The following is a 20,591-nucleotide window of genomic DNA, read 5'->3' as shown; positions in this document are numbered from 1 at the left end:
TTAGCTATAAATATACAAAAGTTATTATCCAAACACTCTATGCCACCATCTCTAGCAGGCAGCTTCACTATCACCCCATGCTGGCATAAGATCACCTGTTTATTGGACATTTTGGATTTTGTAAACAACGGGGTTAGTAATAGGTTTTCTCTTCCAAAAAGACCTTGTCCAATTTGTCAATAGTTCGGAATTGGAGAGTGGCAGACATAACAAAAATTGAGTAAAATAAGATACTGGGGAAGCACTACAATAATAGCAAGTTGATTAGTGACAAGTTTTTTGTTTTTTTTAATACATTTCTCACGTTTCTTGTTAATATAACGTAATGGAATGCCGACATAGAAGAATGCATTTACTGTACGTACAGTATGTAGCGCATTTGAAATTAAAGTCGCTTTTCTCACTGTGCTGCTGTTAAAAGCAGTTTCCTTTTTCGTTTGTTTTTAAACTTAAAAATGAAGAAAGAGAAAAATGCATCGATCGTTCCTCGCCAAGCAGTTCTGCGGGACTCTTCCTGCGACTGATGAACCAAGAAGCACGCGCTAAGGTTACAAAGCGGAGGTGGTGGGGGTGGAGTGGGGTCTTTGGAAGCACTGTCGATTGGCTAGTTTTGCGCTTCTTCAAAAGCCAACGCGCTCTCGGATGGAAACTCAAAGACAAGCTCATCAAGCCGGGGAAGCCACGAGGTGGAGGAAACACTGCGTCAGAGCGACTTACACATCGCGGATTACAAAACGTGGCTAAGCACACATCGGCTTTCTCCCTTTTTCAAACGAGATGCGCTATTATCAAGCGGGATGGATCTTCTCGTTAGAGTCGTCAACAGGAAAAAGCGGACAAATGATATAAAACATCAAGAGGACCAAATATAAACGGCGGAATATATGGTATCGGCTTAGTCATTCGGACTGAATATCCGAAACCCAGTTTTATTGATGATTTAAATGCCACTTAACGGATTGCGCGTTCGGGAAAAGGCATCAAAGCATTGATTGTACTTGAATACAGGAAGTGCACTGCGGCTAAAGAGAGGTGCGTACTTTATTTTTATTTTTTTCTCTCTCTTGCTGTCTTACTTGGATTATTGTGCATATGCGACAGCAACATGTACAACTTCATGAATTTAAAAAGTTTGTTCTTTTTTTAACCATACACATTTACGTTGTCTAAATATTTGTCTTTGTAATATTTAAAAATGTGACTTTCCACAAATAAATAACCCAATCAGCAAAATAAAGGTGTTGCCCTGGGAGGGAATAACACAGCTTGTTTTCGTCACATATATTACCTCTGCTCAACAATTGTTGAGACATGACCAAATTATTTATGGATTCCGAGTTTACTATTGTAGGAATGTAGCTTCAATATTTGTCCAAACCTCTTAAGCAAGGGTGGATTTTGAGAAATCAAAGCCATGACTTTAACAATATTTGTCCAAACCTCTTAAGCAAGGGTGGATTTTGAGAAATCAAAGCCATGACTTTAACAAAAACAGCGAAATACCACCAAAGAAAGTTCTGTCATGCATTTACGAATATGTTTCTAACAGTCATTATTGTCAAATACACGCTACGCCCCCATACGATCTATAGTATTAGCAAAATATTCACAAGTGCAAAAATAAGGTCCAGTTATTATTGGATAACAATATAAAGAAAGGGGGAAACTCATTGAGACATCTATAGGGGAATTACTGTATCGTGTTGTATTTTATCATATTGGACATATATTCACGGTTTGGATAACGGGTATTTTATCATCAACCACAAAACAAAAAAAAACAAAAAAAACCACAGCACAAAAAATGTTTACCATGAAGGTAACCACAACTGAAATATTTAAGAAAACAGCGAACATTGTTAACAGGGTTAAGCTGCCAAGGAAACTACTGACGATCATTTGTTATCATTTGTAATCATTCGTAATTAACTGACGTTTTTTAACTATACGGTAATTCTAAGCAATTCATCATATTTGCCACCTAGGGATGACCTGATCTGATCTATATAGCCTATTTTTTAATCACCATCCCCGTGACTGAACGGATCATATCCAGCGCCACGTAACAAACAATTCTAGCCAGGCGTCTACTCTTTCGTAGCTAACACTCACGTACACATCCCTCACTTACCAATACTGTATCATGATAGTTTAGTGAAGAACCAGCAAACTCCACTCACCACCCAAGGAATTTTTACACCTAATTACACACTCAAGTCAGTAAAAGGCGTACACAGGATCTCTCCAACCCCGCCTTATTGTACATTATTTGACAGTTTTACTAGCCGTTTCCTCCATAAAATAGAGATGTGGCTGTATCTTCGCCAGCATCGTCAACTTAACCGTGGCCGGTATATTTTAAAATGACAATCTGAATTACATGGTTTTGTATTGGACTGCGACTATACAAATATGTCCGTCTATGTTCTGGTTGTCCGGCCTCGGTTCCTACCGGGACACAATACAAGCTACCCTGGCAAAAGCTGGATAAAGCAAACTCCAAAAATAAATGGATGGTTTTCTTGATCACGAACTTACTTATACTGCATGAGGTGAGCTTTATTGTTATCAGGGCACAATGTGGAGCTTTATTGTTATCAGGGCACAATGTGACCCCTGTTCTTTGCACCTTAAGAAGAGTCGGTATTTTAGAGGCTACTGTAAAAAAAAAAAAACAACAAAAACAACAACAAAAAATATCCTCTTGCAATTTTGGTGAGGTTAAGACTGAATGCAAACCCTGGCTTAACTGCTTCCCTTTCTTGACGGCAAACATTGTAATCTTTGGGTTACGCGGGTGGTGGCGCAAATGAAGTACTGTCGCATTACAAAAGGCCGGTTCCTGATGGTCAGACTTTCAGAACGATCTCCTGATAAAATCTTGAGGTTAACGGTCCGCATGTCGACATTTCTTAAGCCTGTCGGCTACCTGAAGATGGAGTAAACTGGTGACCTGTGATCCATCAAGGGTAGCAGCACAACTGTTTTCATTGTCAACTTTTTATAGCTCCACTACTTGCACTGTCAGATAATTATCTTGCCCTTTGCAATTTCTCTTTTACAAACTCCTCCTCTTTTTTGCTGCCAAAATGTTAAGGTAATGAACCAATTATGTTTAAAAACGAATTCTACTTTGAAAATACCACTGGGGGGCTAAAACCACACCTTGATGATACCACACATTTTTCTGTGACATGATGGGCTTAAATTGTAAAGACCTATGGCATACTTTAAAAGGCTATGTAACTTGGTCAATGTTACACATTAGGTTACAGGCAAAGTCAAAATACTGACAACTTAGTAGGTCACTACATCATATTATGAAAATTCCACATTTCTTCCTATTGCCAGATAAAAAAAAAAAAACTACAGTAAGATATGGAGACTTCTACAAGTACTTGCTTAGATGTCCATTAATGCCTTGTAATGTTTAGCACAATTTAATGTGCTAAATGTACATGGTGATGGAAAAAACCAAGGTGCAAGCTAAAGCCTATACTGACAAACTTAGCATAAAGTTGAAATGATTCCCCCAAGGACATTAGTGGCATCAGCCCTTAGGTGCCAAGCCTGTGATCTTTTCATTCTTTTATTATTAAAACCCACACACACTTTTCAAAGTTCTAATACATATTCTAAACGTGTTTGAAGCCCTAAGGGGGAATGCAAAAACTTGATGTTGTTCATTTATACTCAGACACCCACAAAGGGGGCTAAAGACCCTGGAACAATCAAAATTTGTAAACGCCCTTGGAGGAGATGCCATATAATTACAAAACAGAATCAAACAAAACACATTCACTCATAGAAGGCAAATTTACAGCCATCAATTAACCTATCATATACATCTTTCGTGACGTGCAAGGAAACAATAGTAACCAGAGAAAACAAACTTGCTACTGTAAACAATGGGTCAATTCAAATGCAATTTCCTACAGGTCAATTAGTTTTCCCTAAGAAAACTTAATGTTGATATACAGGAATCATAGATTTTTTTTTGTATATTTTTTTGTGTAGTGTTGAAATAATCTGAAAAGGGAAAAGTAATACATTTGCCCCTGGACACAAAGTCCTATGTAAACCTGAATAACACGAACACCAAATGGTTCCTAAAAGCTATTTCATCTATTACATTTGCACTGGCTAAATTACATACTAACATACTGAAGACCAAAGCCCTTAAAAAGGTGTCTAATTCTCACAGATAAATTGAAAGGTATTTCCTAAGCTAAAAAAGCAGTGTCTCTTTCATGAGATGTTGCACTGATAAATTGTCCGTAATTATTTTGAGGGTCAGAAAGACAGTTAAAAACTCCCACTTGTAAACCAGTCCAGCTGGTTCCAGCAGCAAAGCAGGTATGTGTTAGCAATATATCTATTAGCTGTCAACATACTTGATAAGTTATCTTTGTCTGTTGGTATTCACAGGTGTTTCACTGTGATTTCTGGACTACAAAGCGTATATTAGCACATCTTCACTGTTAGGAAAGCAAGATTCTGACAAAACTTTTTAATTGTTTCAATTACGATGGTCTTCAGAGTCCATGTTTCACTGTAGGTGATGGAGCTGCCTTCAAGTGTTTTTAAATAGTGTACGAACTGGGATCTTCCACAGTTGTCCTCACATTGGCACAGATGTTTGCAGTGTTAACTCACAGCTTTGAGGACCGATGTTTTATACCGGGCTTGTTATCCTGCCTATATAGAGAGATTGTGCATTCTTGACATGTTTGTTTTAGAATATGGACACTGCGACTACTTTTAAAAAGTATCCAGAGAGATACTGGGTCATCTTACCATACAGCTACACAAACAAACTTGAGAAACAGAATGATCTTCTCACCCTCTAGAAAACTAATCTTCAAAAGTGATCTGAGAATAAATAAACAGCTTTCCTTTCTTGCCAAAGATGCCTTAACCATTAACAGTGTCATTTGAGCATCTGATTTGGGAGAGAACAATTACAGACACCATAACCTTATATTACTGGAGTTTGCCTTTGCAGCTGAAATATAAAGTGTGAAGCTATGTTACAATTTAAGTAGGAGATGGTAAGAGTCATCACATATACTGTTTATCTGTCTATCTAGAATTTTCCATTTCGTTTAAACTAATACTTTTTTCTACTTCTTTAAAAACTTAAAAAAGTATCCTCAAACTAATCTGACTGACAATATTGTGAAGTATTACAATGGCTAATGATTTCTCCCCACTTTTACTTGTCTGCAAAGCGGCAATAAAACACTTTTATCCATCAGGACTTTTTCAAGTACAGTACACACATGAAGGATTTATTAGTCTTCTACTGTCCAATTAATATACATGTATAAGAAGCATATGGAACTGTTTGCTTTCAAAGAATGGAATTTTAATGTGTACTTGTAACAGAAGGTAAGAAATAGAGCAAGTAAAAGCAACCACAACATTAAATCAAATCAAATCATTATAAAATCCCATAGGGCAAAAATAAATGCAAATTTCAACGTAGAAACAGTCATGTGAAATTCTAAGCATAATAAAATATCCAATAAGTTTTATGAATCCTGATTTCATTTTACAAGGTTGCAGTAAGTTACTTGTAGAAGACACAAATCTGGATTGACACTAGTCTATCAAAGCATTTTCAGTCACTAACTATCTTAACTGATCTATCATTGAGAGATAGGAGGAAACCAACAAGACAGACAGAAAATGCACAAACAGTCCACATAACCAGTGATAGCCACAAGCCAAACAAAAGGCATCGCTGCATCATCCTCCTTAATACAATTATCTATCTATTGTCTACTCCTGCTTAATACAAGTACAGATTCTGTACTGGATGCAGAGTCAACCCAGCTATAAAGCAACAGAATTTACATGGTCCTACTATTACTGGCCTTAAAAAATATCACAAAATATATTCCTGCTACACATTCAGTGATTCAATATCAATGCTGTAGTAGCTCAGTTTCCATCAGCATATTTAAAAATAAAAAATCAAAATGCATTCGCCCATGAGGTATTGAAGTGGCATTCACTTCAGTTTATTTGGATTTGTACCCATTTACCTTTCTGAATTTTTCCAGTATGGAAATATTTTCTATTATTAATTATTTGAATAATGTCAGTAACTCTTCCATTCAAAATAAATAAGTAAATGTAATGTAGAAGAAGAGGTCTGCCAGGCATGTGGTTCAATTCACAGCATACATCTAAAGAATTTTCTCCTTGTATGGCACCAAACAGCCACATTGTGACTTAATATATTTAATTGACATTAGAACAATGAGAACAAGCCTTTTTGCCTCTCCTAATATACCTTTCAAATGTTATACCTTGGAAATAATGACTGAACAAGAAAAAGCATTTTGTTTTTAGTGTTTATCTAGAGGTAGCACACATAGTGGCTTATACATCTTTATATATAATACGTTACAGTGGTCGTCCATTTGTCTGTCCAGGATTTTAAATAACCTGCAGCCTGCAAACCATTTGACTGATTAACCTGAAATTTGGTACACATATACTATGTGACGTCTACTATCCGCTTTTCAGGGTGATGAATGACCTCCAAGGTTATTCCTCTGTTTTTAATTTAATTTTATCGTGGAATCAACTCTCGGCACCAGGGCAGCATGCGTACGAACGCTGTTCTAATCTCTATCACCTTCGTTGTCACTTCCCCTGCCTCTTCATATCAAATCATTCTCGAGGCAGATTGAAGACTTAAATGCCAGTTTAAATGTACAATTAAAGAAAACGTACTAATTAATTGCAACAAACACTGACTTTATCAGTTTTAACGTGAAAAGATGTCGGTGTAAGAAGAGAAGAAGTGGGTCGCTAGGGTGGAAAACAGAAGAGCTGCTCAGAAAGCAGCAAGCGCATCAACCTCTGAGCAAACGATTGATAAACGTACAGAGAAAGAGCATGAAAACTAGGAATGCTCAAGTCAAGTGTTCCCACTTCATATGCGCTTTATGGTAATGGATAAGTCATTTAACCTGTAGGTCTTCACACTATATGTGCAAAAGATAACATGGCCCTACTTTGGGAGAAATGGGTTCAGCAATAACATGGAGCTTACTATGGAATTATTCCGCTCTAAGAAGTGTTTATTACCCAACATCATCACGTTTTGTCTCTACAATGTGCCAACTTAAGTTTTATTCCACTTATAGCTTCACTAATGAAGTTACAGTAGTAATAGACAGAGCTGGACAGAGCAACCCTCCCTTTCCCCAACAATAGTTTCCAGGTCTTCCTGGCAACTTATCTAACACTTCCAGACCCACCTAAGATAACTTGTAAATCAAAGACATTTTGGGTGTACTGTAGTCCCATTTACTCTCCCAAAGGGCATCAATCATATATCGCCTGTGTAAAGGGCTCCGAAAGCACCCTAATTACTTGCCTCGCTAGGTCCTCTCCATCTGCAGAGGTAGTAATTTTACTCCAAGTTTCACTCCTCACCTTACCACAGCAAGTAATGCCTAGCCACTATGGAAGGGTACCACGTTTTAAACTACTTGTTTTGGCAATTGTGTTCCCTCAGTCACTACCTATGGCTCATGGAAATACTGAATAGAGCTATAGACTAGCATATAAAACCTTTCTTAAAGACTTGGTCTAGGACAACAGCAGCAAAACTGACTCTACTATACAAATTGTCCCATCAACCTCACAATCACCTTTACCCAGAGCAAAGTCTAAGATTCTTGTAGCTCCACTCAATTTCACAGACGACAATAACTTCAGATTGGGATGTGCCAATAAGTTCAACCAAGGTAGAAGAATAAAAATTACAATAAAGAAGGAAACTTTAGCATGATCAGTGAGCTTAGCAATACAGTCTGTAGTTTCTCACCGAGGTTAAATCAACTAAAAGCATTCTGAACAACAAAAAGGACTTCACTCTAGGAAGCATGAGTCACAAACCAACACATGAGCAGAATGTAAAGGATGTTAGACACTACACATGTTCCAGAAGCCAAGCACATGAAATCACCACATTATATCTGTGTTTCACGTCAAATGAATCTGTCCTATACAGACAGACACATTTAGTTGCTGTTATATTTAACTACTCATTTTTTCAGGATATGATTTTCATTTTATAACTGGGTTGCATAGAATCAAACCCAAAAGGGAGGCAACAGGAACTAACCCTGAACAGGATGCCAGCTCATCAAAAATGCAGTCATACGCACGCCCATACCTTATAAATTTTAAGACTGATTAATCCGTTATGTTCATTTTTGGGATGTAGGTGGAAAGTAGACTTCCTGGAGAAGCCCAAAAGGACATAGGGAAAAGAATAAACTCCACATATACTGTAATTTGAATGGAGCAGGAATTAAACATAAGTCCCAGGAGATGTGTGGCATCAGTGCTAAACACGGCGTTGAAATCCATATATTTATTGCAATTAAACACAAAACACCTGTCTCGCAAGTTTACACAAAGTGTATTATTTTGAGGAAATCTCTTAACCATGGGAGGATTTTGTACAACATACAGCACAATACTCAATGGCACAGATTCTGTTATGCTGTTGTGCCTCATGGGAACAGCAGCTGGAAGCCTTCTCACCAGCTTGAAGTAGTTTCCCACAACACAGGCATACTAAATTTTGTTTTGTTTTCCTGCCTCCAATGTTTTAAAGCATTGAACACTCCCATAACTGTGGCCTTTTCTTGAATCAACACTATCCTCCACAAGCAAAGTGCACAACATCTCTCAATGGCAGTTCTGTTATTATAATGAGCAGTCAAAGGGTAATGGCAGAGAGCGAGACAACGCATATGAGATGGGGTGTGTCAATATCCTGTGGTAATTCATATAGGCTAAGTCCACCAAGAAGCCCACCTCATACACAGTATTTGTAATGTCTTTAACAAAAGTACAAATTTCATAGTTAACGGTTGTTTCTCCAACTTTTCCATGTCAGGCATATACATAAACCTCAACAAGATCTTTTTTTTTTTTTTTAAATGATAATCTCTAATATCACAGGGTCCAGAGGTCATTGGGATCTTAACATTTGTGATCATTTTGCATATTTGTTAACCCAAAAACATTCAAAGCAAACACATCTACAATTATGGCCAATCTCTATATAATAGCCTGCAAGAAAAATACTACAAATTAAATTAATTATTCAGTGTCCTCTACCAGTTTTCTTATAGCTAACATGAGCAATATTTCAGAGATGTAGCCAGAAGGCATTTACTTACCTATTAAAATACAGTAGCATACATAAATATTTGACTACCCCACCTCTAGAAAGAATCAAACCTAAAAAGAACAAAAAGGCATTGGTATCAAATTATTTTGCCGTACACCATTTTGAACAGCACCAATTTTACTGTATGATCAATATTTTTGAGAGACCAATTGCCTCTTGCACTACATTAACCTCAGAAGACCGTTATGTAATTTAATTTCAAACATGATTGGCAAATGTGCTCTTATGAATTTCCCTTTAAATTCAAGACCATACCTGTACTATAAAAGGTATCCTGGCCAAGTTTACATTTATTCTTGAACCTAATAAAGACGCTGAAAAAGGCTCCACATCCCAGAAAAACCAGGAATGGACATTGCAGGGTTATAGTGGGTTGTTGTGCGCCATAAGCTAAAGTGAAGTTCAGGATTTCTTTCAATTTATAAAGAACAGAGTGTTTCAAATGTTTAACAACTGATAATGAGGTTACTAAGGTTAATGGAGGCATTCAAATGATCTGTAGCAAACTCACATCATTAATGATGTATTTTCTTAATAGGAAATAGCGTAAAAACTCCTTGTGTACGTGGCAGCAGCACAGATATCATTTCTTTTCCACTGCATCGTCACAAGCTTAAATAATGAAATAGTTTAATATTTTTTTCCTTTTCTCTGTAATTTTCATGATGTGTGGATTTATTTAAATTAGCATCTGGCCAAATTCCTTGGCTAGTTACATGTCGCTTGTTTAGTAGCAACATAACATTCTCAAATACAAGGTTATGGAGGCCAAAGTCTTTCCTGGCAGGTTCAGGTGTGTAGCCCTAACCAGACCTTTACAAGGTGTCAGCCCTTAACAGGGATCATCCATAGACAACATTTAGGGATGCAAGTCATCACAAATAAAATTAACTTGAGTATTAGCTCAGAAAGAATAATCTCACCATGCCAGCACAAATCTTTCACAACAAAAACGTTGCAGCATTTAAATAGATAAAAAAATAAAATAAGCATTCAGAATGTACCACAAACATTCTCACAGTATTTACGGACATGAAAAGCTGATCACCAAGTTTAATACACTGTACAAAACCTGTATTAGCGCAGAGATTTACACAATAATCAATAGCTTTTTAACATTTAATGGCTCCTTTGCTTTCTATGTTCACCTAATATATTTCTCTAATCCCCGAGAGTAAGATTAATGACAGGTTCATGAAGAAGCACCAAACTAATGACACTGTGTTTAATCTGCTTGGGACCACAACCTGGAATGTTCAGCTCATGGCTTTCTTATCACCACCTTCAACTACACCAGTATGAATAAAAGAGGACGGTAAAATTTGATTTATTCAGATCTGTCTAGTTTAAAAACAACCAAATGCCGATATTTGATTAAGAGAGATCTTGGGTTATGCTGTTGATTTACAATAAGTTATCCTCAATGTTTTCAGTATAACCAGGTACTGAAGTTTATTTTGTTGGGCAGAATATTAGTAAAGATGGCAAAAATGAGGCACATCAGGTTTAGGAAACATTTCCAACATCCTCACACTTTCACCAGTACATCAGAGAAAAAGGCAAATCGTAACTGCTGCCAAAAAGCACTCATCTCTGAGCTATGTGCTAGAAGCCATTTTACAACTGTAATGTCTGGAACAGCTCATGATTAAAGCTTTTGATGATCTCCCAGTACTGATATGGCCACCACTAGTTGGTGACCAAAAAGGCCTTGTCTCTGAAAACACTTTTACATAACCTTTTAATACAAGGACAGTATTTTGCAACAGTTTCTGCATAAAACCCCAAAGGAGTTACTTTTGACCAAATGACAAGAGCAGATTGCTGAATTTTTCTTCTAATTTAATGTTTATCGAGAGAACCATTTGTGTGATGGATCAGACGACATGTCTTTCTCCCCTTATTCCACCGCCAACTTTTTCACGGTTAGAACCCTTTCTGCCAAATACAACCAAGCCTTTCAGAATGCAGGTATTTCCACACATAATCCTGCCAGGTGGGTTTAATTGTGAAGTATAAGGATTGGTTTTGCAGTCTACAGAGCTTCATTTATCAGAAAAAAACACACAAGGCTCAGTTCCCATTTAACACTAACAGCTCCAATTTTTTCTTAAGACAATGTGATTACAGAGGAAAAAGGACAGCATTACAAAAAGCAACCAGCTGGAACTGAAGATATCCATAACCTCACAAGTGCAGCAAATATTGTGTTCTTTCAAGGAAAATATTTATACCAAATATTTAGGAGTACAGGCTACCATGACTAGGTGAGACAGCAACATATGTAAAGATGGATATACCTTTATATTTGCTCTCTCTACATTTATAGTATTTGATTCAATTAGGCAGGTGATATAATATTTAGACTAGATTTTTAAAAGCCAGAATTTCTACCCAACATGCAATCCACAAACCATTTAAAAAGGTATTACTGTCACAATTACTTAGCATAATTTTTACAGACTTTTAGCCTATAACATACAAAGGTCTGTAACTAAATAATTCACTAGTGACGCATGTATACAGAGCGGTGTAATTGGAGACCTACATCATTATATGCATACAAACCCCTGAAGAGCATTTCTTCAGCATTTTCCTAGAAAATGCAACTAGGGAAAATCGCTCATTCTAATTATCCTGAAAAGATTAAATATGACAATACAAAAACAATCTAATTCCTACTTTTTTGATTTGACTCAGAATGGTATCTGAAAATAAAGCTTAAGGAAAATCCTGCTTGAAAAGAGAAAGTCAAGCAAAATTCACACACTTTTTATTTCCCTTACAACCAACCAAAAGTAGTTGGATTACACCAAAGACATGGAGACTAGCATATTGAGTATCTCCTGGTTCAGCCAAGGTAACATTCACAGACATACTATATGTATAGGAGTTGCTTGTTTCATTATTGCACTCCTTTCTGTGATTGGCAGGATGTCAATAAATTTCAAATACTACTGTTTTTATAAAATGTTTTTTTTTCCCAAAATAAAGCAAATGCATGCAGTACTTAATTGTGTTGATGTTATTTTTATTTATTTGTTTTTTTTTATATTTCTTAGAGCAAACACGGCATCTGCATTATGAATCACAAAGGATGAAGGTGAATGAAAATGACACCAATTGATCCAACTGACACCAACCTTTTTAATTACAGCACATGGGACAATTAGCAAAATTTTACAGACAGTCAAGAGCATCTTAGATTTTACCATGGTGGAGGTCATACCTTTATAAATTCTAAATCTGTAGTAGATAAAAGCCTGAAAATTCATCACTGAGCTGCCATCAGAGGTTAATGGGTCTCTCTTCACCCCCTGGTTTTTTTAAGTCATTCCAGACAGCCAGCTCTGGCATTATGGATTGATTTACATTTCGAAAAATGCTAATTGGATTCTCTGGGTTATAAACTAGTTTCATATACAAGAAAACCACAAGAGACCAAATGTGTATTTGATAATAATCACATAAAATATATTTCTCAATGCAGTTGACTAGCAATATCCTCAGTCACTGTTGTGCAGTGGATATCCAGTAAAGCTAAAAGTATACCGATACTATACTCATCGAGCTATGAATGACAGTAAACATGGACATCACCTGGAATCAACTGTGATTGCTCTACACTGCAGTGAAAATTGAGTGGCATTAGTAGGGAACTGAACCATGGGAAAATTTCTACAGCCGTATACCTGAAGTCCTTTTGAAGTATTCAATCTTTTGCTGCAGTCTTGGTTTCTTCGATTTATGTGTCTCCACAATGTTGTTTTTTTGGTGCTAAACTGAGCTGCAGATATGGACGTTGAAGCAGCCATCCATACCTCCTGCTTGGCATCAGTGTGGTCCACCTCATCATGGTAACAAAAGATGTGGTCTACATTATCCTGGAGCTGGTGATTGCCGTGCTCTCTGTGCTGGGCAATGTGCTGGTTTGTTGGGCTGTGTACCTAAACAGCAATCTGCAGAACATTACCAACTTCTTTGTGGTGTCACTTGCTGTGGCAGACATTGCTGTGGGCGTACTTGCTATACCTTTTGCAATTACCATTAGTACTGGATTTTGCGCTCACTTTTATGGTTGCCTGTTTATCGCCTGCTTTGTGCTGGTACTGACTCAGAGCTCCATCTTCAGTCTCCTGGCTATTGCAGTTGACCGCTACATAGCCATTAAGATCCCACTCAGGTAAGAAATAAACATATAATTTAAGTATTCTGCATATCCAATCACTTACTTTAATATAAACATGTTTGATGCCACTTACAAGAACTATAAATTGTGAGCACTGCAGATTTATAGCGCATGAGAGCTACATTAAGACAAGACAGCTTGCTTGACAAACTGTGGCTTTTTAAATTTAGAGTTTAATTAAGAAGGTTATACAAGGGCAACAAGGTGAAAAGAGTATTAATACTACTTCATGGATCCAGCATTCTGGGTTTTAATTTTTATCCCCAGATGTCTCTGTAGAGTTTGCACATTCTTCCCATATTAGTGTAGTACTTAAATTATCCTCTCATATGTCCAAGGACATACAGGTTAGGTAAACTGGAAGTTTCACATTGGTCCTAGGAGGGGAGGCCAACTCCAATCCCAGAGAGATGCAGTGGCTGCAGGTTTTTGTTCCAACCCAGTTGCTTAATTTGAAGCCAATCCTCACCAATAACAAATCTTATTTAATTTCATGGCTTGTTTTAATTCTAACGTACAAGTTCAAGTACTCAATTAAACCAAATAGTGAACGATGAATACACATGGGTGGAAATGGAGACAAGGTAGATGGACAACTGTTGGTTCCTTTGTCATTTGCATCTTATTGCTAATAAGGACTAGTTAAAAACAATGAACAAGTTATTTAAGGCTAAAATAAGCAATTAAGGGTTCAAAACCTTAAAAAGCGAGGTAACTAAAAATGAACCAGAAAAATGTCACTTGAGCAGTAAGTACTTCATCAGCAATGAATGATTTCTCATGCAGCAATTGGGTTGGAACGAAAACCTAAAGCCACTATGACTCTCCAGGACTGACGTTGCTCAGCCCTGATTTAAAGGGTCTGAGTCGTAAATAGTAAATTAATTAGTAGCAAAAACCAGTCGCTAATTAAGAAAATCGAATGAAAACCTGTAGCTACTGGGGCTGACCAGGATTGGCGTTTGCCACCCCTGGGTGTGAACGTGTATATGAGTAGGCCATGTGATGGACCAGCATTTTGTCTAGGCCCACGTCTTTCCATGTGCTCAGTGCTACCAGGATAGGCAACAGTACCCCTCAACAAACCTGAAATAGAACATTCTCAAATCTGCTTGATGTTTACAAGGAACAGAGGCCGGGAAGGATGTGCAGACCTACACTGACAGGAAGAATGCAGAGATGACACAAAGACAAATATATTATAATGGATTCCTTAAGTCAGTCAGACATGAATTATATCCACATAGCAGTTATATTACAATGAAGTTTGAGGGAGAGAAGACACGGATCTGGAGATCATGGTTTTAAAAATGTATCATTTAAAGGCAGTGGTTCCCAAACTCAGTCATGGGTACAACCTGTGGCTGCAGGTTTTTGTTCTAACTGGATTCACAGTAAGTGATAATAACTGATCTCATTTAGTTAGCTGGTCTTTTTTTCTCATCTCTTATTCTTCATTCAGAAAAGCACAGCAGTATGATTTTTAAATCATAAGACATTTAGAAATATTTCTATTTTTTGCTATAGCTTTAAATGCTTAACTATTTTTTGTAATTTTTCCTATTATTTTTTTCTTTATTCTGTGTAGTCTGCTCTCTTCATTGTATCCTAATGGTGACAATTAAAAATAAGCAAAGCAAAACACCCATGGGAACACTAAATAACGAAAGGCTGCTTCAGCGTCAGACCCACAAATTAGTCAATAAAGGAAAGCAGAATAGAAATCAGGATGAACATAAAGGGAAACAAAAACAAAACAAACAACAAAAAAAAAACACATGATCTGCTTAATTTTTATTAAAAGGTATTAACACTTTTGGAATTCCTTCATTGACTCCAAAACACATAAACTAATTAGTATAGTAGTCCCAGTTAAAAAGAGAAGTGTTTTGGAATAAAATCCTGCAGCCCCAAGGGTCCCCATGACCATGTATGGGAACCACCAATTTACAGTATTTAAGCAACAGTGTATACATCCATAAATTTAAAAAGCCACATGCTTCTACCAGGAAAGAGAGGAGGTGAAAAGGGGTTAAAAAAATCCCTTCATATCTAAGAATAATGTACTGCACATGCTGAAAGCATTCATAAAATGCAGACTTATTTTTGTACCAAAACTTTGAACTCATTCTGCGCTCCAGGATCACTATAGGGCCCTGAAGTTTTTCATTCCGGCCCACTCATTATGATAAAAATGTGGCTATGTAACAGCACATTAAGTTACACAGAAAGCCCAGAATGTGACCTGCTGTATCAGAATAGGCTCTTTGTTCTATATCAGCTGTAACAAATTCCAAATAAAGTTGTTCATTTAATCAACTTAATTCCTTATACTTTATTTTGAGTCATTCATAAAGGGATCAATCAAGTATATGAGAAAACTCCAAAATAAGAACTAGCAAGTTGACAGTGTTCTTGCTGCATGGACCAAACTGTTCCATATTCTTTATGGACTTCCAATTAAACTGCTGAAACGTCCGTCTTCCATCTAACTAATTTTATTCTAAGAGATATTTAATTGGTCTTGTGAAATTAGATGATTTACTTGTACTCCACTGACATACTAATTTTAAAAAATAAAAGAAAAAAATAAAGAAAAAGTTAGGTTATAAAAATACAGTATATCTATTTATCATACACTGGCCTGCACATCCCTTGGTTCTCCTTGTGTAACGGCCCGTCTACTGGTATCTCCTTCATGCTTTTAAGACTGTACTAGGAGATCTAACAAACCTTCTTGGAATGGCAAGTATGGATTTTCTATCCTGGAGAAGCAGCACTACCAGTGCAACCTGAATGGGCTGCAGGTACCACTTCTTTCTACCAGTAGTGACAAAGGCACTAGCAAAACACAAAACTAGAGAACAGTCAGTCAGTCAAGAAGGATAAGGAGAGAGCAACTGTCTGTGGCCACCACCTGCAAAACCCATTCCCTTTTTGGGGTGTCTTGCTGTTGCCTCTCCAGCGCATCTGTCATCACTTTCATTTGCACCAAAACAGGTGAAATTGATTCACAATTGCTTGTGCTTCCTAACTGGACAGATTGAAATCCATGAAGCTTCACCGACTTGGTATTAGACTGGGATGATAAAGTGTTCCCTTCCTTTTTGAGCAGTGTATATAAAACACTAATATGTAAGAATACTTTTTCAGTAATGTGATCTTCCAGGGGCAGCACTGTGGTGCAGTGGATAGTGCTGCTGCCTCGCAGTAAGCAAACCTGGGTTCGCTTCCCAGGTCCTCCCTGCGTGGAGTTTGCATGTTCTCTCCGTATCTGCGTGCGTTTCCTCCCACAGTCCAAAGACATGCAGGTTAGGTACATTGGTGATCCTAAATTGTCCCTAGGGTGTGCATGGTGTGTGGGTGTGTGTGTATGCGCCCTGCCCAGGGTTTCTTTCCTGCCTTGTGCCCTGTGTTGGCTGGAATTGGCTCCAGCAGAACCCCGTGACCTAACGGGTTGGATAATGGATGATCTTTCAGGAAAATGCACCATTTACCCCACCTGAATCGTCCGAGATGTTAAAAAGTTATAATTAAGAATATTTGAAAGGAAGCCACAATTAGGAATTAGAAATTTGAAAAACACAGACAAATATTTTACTAAATTGTAATAATAAAAACTAAAATGGTTACAGCTGCAAATTCACATCACTGCACTTCATATACGAATAAGAGCCAAAACAAATCATTTGAATGAAAAAGGCACTGAATTTAGGATCAAAACAAGTCCAATTCTGGAACTCATTTCAGCAGTTTGGTTGGTCACTAAATTATATTATTTTTTCACTGTACTTTAAAAAAAATCTTTGACTTAATATAAACTGCAGATGTATAAGTAATTTAGTAATTTTAATAAAGTGCCATTAGTAAACAATAAATATATGATAAGGAAAATGTTTGAGAGAGACCCCTTATTAATTTGCACAAGATGTAAAAGGCATTGCGTATAGCCTAATATTCAAACAGATAGGTGGAAAAGTTGCTCATAATCTTAGCAAAAGATGATACTTAAAAGGGCAAATGATTGACTCCCTGCACTACGTCAAGATTTTTCCCAGGCTTTAAGAAAATCTGGAAAACAAGTTATAAAACTTTGGAATGAGTATAAACAATGTATTAGTTCACATTCTGGTTCTTAAAATGGTGGAACTTGGCTGTTGATGAATCTTCTTTAAACTGATTTATTAGTCTTTATTAGCTCTTTACACAAATAATCAATTTTTAATGATCCTGACCTCAAAAATGACAAAAAGCTAATAGAGATTGAGGAATAGTAGCGATAGTGGGTTTGATATTTCAGATGATTCAGTTTCACATTACATTAACAAACAATTACCATTTTCAACTTTTAAATTAAAATTGAATTTACTGCAAAAGCACATTACCACATAAGAAAATAAGAAGTGAAACCTTTTGTGAATCTTATACAGACTTTGTTGAACAACAAACTATCTGGAACTTCCACAGAACATGTAGTACAGAAACAAGCCATCAGTACACCGTTTCTATAATAGGTATTCACATGTTTTGAAACAACTAGAATACTCATTATGTCCACTCTGTAAGGAACTATACAAATGGTTATCTGGTTAAATCATATTATTTCAATTTGACCAACATTGGCCTATTATTCTACAACACAATTAGTAAATGTCTTAGTCTTGACTTTTTCTGCATTCCCTCAGTGTTTATTATTTAAATCTCATTTTTCATGATAATACCTACTGTTATGTAAAGGGGCTTGGAATTGGCAACTCTCCATGGATAATGTCAAACTATTAAATAAGATTTCTCTGATGTCTTTCTAGGTATAATGGTCTGGTGACAGGCCAGCGAGCGCAAGGAATCATTGCTCTCTGCTGGGTGCTCTCAGTCATTATTGGATTGACACCAATGCTGGGCTGGAATTCTCGAAAACAAGAGATCAACGAAACGTGCCCAGAAGAAATGATGAAATGCTTTTTCAAAAATGTGGTAACAATGGACTACATGGTTTATTTCAACTTCTTTGCTTGCGTCCTGGTGCCCTTATTGTTTATGCTAGGCATTTACTTAAGGATCTTTATGGCTGCACGGCATCAGCTCAAGCAGATTGAACTCAAAGTAGTCCATGGTGAGAAGTCACGTTCAATACTTCAGAAGGAGATTCATGCTGCAAAATCATTAGCTTTCATTGTTGGCCTGTTTGCACTCTGCTGGCTGCCCCTGCATATTATCAACTGCTTTGACCTATTTTGTGAACAGTGTGAAAAACCACCAGTAATTGTCCTAAACCTAGCAATTATACTGTCTCATGCCAATTCTGTGGTGAATCCCTTCATTTATGCTTATCGAATAAGGGAGTTTAGACACACTTTCCGCAAGATAATTAGACGCCACATTTTAGGAAAGAAGGAGCATTTTTTTAAAGGAACTGGTTGTGGCAATACTAGCAATGGCTCAAAACGTGCCAGCATGGTGGACAATGCCAGCATCAAAGCCAATGGCTTGGCTGTCAAAGTAAACACAGGAAAACATGACAATGAAACTGAGCCTAAAAGTACAGAGAATAACTTGGGAAAACTCACAGAATACAAAACACAGGTGGTTTCTTATCAAAATGGATACATTGTGGAACTTCCATTGCCACCTTTACAAAAACACCCACTCCAACCTCCCAACAGAGAGTCAGGAGAGCCTACAGAGAATGGAGACACATCAGAAATTAATGTAAACCAAGAAAAAGGACAAGTGCAAACTGAGGTCCATGTTAACCTGACATTGCAGGACAAAGATGTCTGGTATCCAGATCTCTCAGAAGTATCATGATTACTGTTGACAGTTTTCTACAATGTAAATATTCATGCGTTAAATGTTTGTCTGTTTTTAAAACTACAGTAAACTTTTTAAATGAGCAACAATCAAGATTCATACTGTACTTTAAGAGTGAAGTTTCAAACCTTATACAGAAGGTGAAAAGACTAAAGTCTTAACAAAAAGGACTAATATTTTATTTATACCCCAGGGGGTGTTATACACATTTAGATTTCAAGTGACTCTTTTTATTTATTTTGGAAAAAGGAAACAAGAAATCCATCACTGTGGGTACAACAGACCTCGTCAATTAAAAACACTCCAAAATGTTAATTTCCTTTACATTAAATAACCTCCACGTTTTATCACAAGAACAGAAAACTGCTTTCTTATACACTATAGAGTTGATGTCATTATATTCTGCATGTGTTCATTCCAGTTCATTCAATGCACAAAAGGCCTAAATGTAAACTGAGAACCAAAATTTAAGATCACTTATGTAAATAAAAGGAAAATTCTTTGAAATGGATCAAAGTAGATTTTACATTTTGAAATATAGCAAATTAAAAGAAGTGTTTCTGTAAGTTGTCCAAAAGGTAGAAAATTAAAAGTACTGTATTTTGCTATTTAAGTTGCATAAATTTTAACACTTCCTCCTACATATTGGGCTAGGAAAATGGTGTTTCAACAGGGAGGTTTGTGGCTATGCCTTACTTATACCGTGTGCTGTTACAGTGTTCGAGTTTTCATTCAGCTCTCCAGTGTTACAATATAAAATATATTTGTAATCTACTTTATTTGGTAATCCAGTGTGGGGGGGTTAAAAAAAATCCAAAAGCAACAATGATGGATTGAACACTTTTTGCAACTGGTGTACATGTCTTTAAAAGTTAAATCTTTCAGCACTTTCACAACACTTTTCTGAATAAAGATGCCCTCTTTTTAATGTATCAATTATTATGGTCATATGTATACTGATTTTTGTATTTTATTTATCCCCCAACATACACAGACTGCATAAACTCTAACCATGTTATTTTAATAAAAAGTTTGACAACAAAGATACTAATAGTTTGTATGAATTGCATCCAGTGATCCAGTTCTCAACCTTTATTTCTCAAAGCTGTGGGAGGAATGGTTGCCAGTAATGATACCTATGCAGCTTTAAAAAGGGAGTAGAGGGGCAGCAGCAGCACATGTCACCCACTATTATGTTCACGAGAGTCCTTGGCATCATGCTAAAAACACAAAAATTCTTTATGGTATTGTGGCAAGTTACCTTCTCTTCACTTTTTCTTGTTGAATCATTACGAGCACTCTGTTCCTATTTTAACATAAAGTTTGCAGCAGACATCGCAGAGGCACATTTTAATGGCCAGT

At 36.8% G+C, this 20,591-nt stretch overlaps 1 protein-coding gene and 1 long non-coding RNA gene across 2 annotated transcripts in view; one reads left to right on the top strand and one right to left on the bottom strand.

The window, feature by feature from the left end:
• Window positions 1-20,591, bottom strand: part of LOC120540943 — a 36,322-nt gene that overhangs the window by 9,480 nt on the left and 6,251 nt on the right. The window lies entirely within an intron of this gene.
• Window positions 629-20,206, top strand: adora2aa (adenosine A2a receptor a). The gene is made up of 3 exons (XM_039772143.1): window positions 629-1,032; window positions 12,292-13,412; window positions 18,227-20,206. Exons 2-3 carry the CDS (start codon window positions 13,084-13,086, stop codon window positions 19,224-19,226), a joined length of 1,329 nt encoding a protein of 442 aa, XP_039628077.1. The 5' UTR covers window positions 629-1,032; window positions 12,292-13,083; the 3' UTR covers window positions 19,227-20,206.

The sequence above is a fragment of the Polypterus senegalus genome, chromosome 12, assembly GCF_016835505.1.
Source record: "Polypterus senegalus isolate Bchr_013 chromosome 12, ASM1683550v1, whole genome shotgun sequence".
Lineage (NCBI taxonomy): Eukaryota > Metazoa > Chordata > Cladistia > Polypteriformes > Polypteridae > Polypterus > Polypterus senegalus.
Note: the sequence above shows the minus strand (reverse complement) of the source record. Positions and strands in the feature narration are given on the sequence as shown.

Coding starts and splice junctions, on each gene's coding strand:
- adora2aa (XM_039772143.1), top strand. CDS start 13,084: ATGGTAACAAAAGATGTGGTCTACATTATCCTGGAGCTGGTGATTGCC. Junction 13,413..18,226: donor GCCATTAAGATCCCACTCAG/GTAAGAAATAAA, acceptor ATGTCTTTCTAG/GTATAATGGTCTGGTGACAG.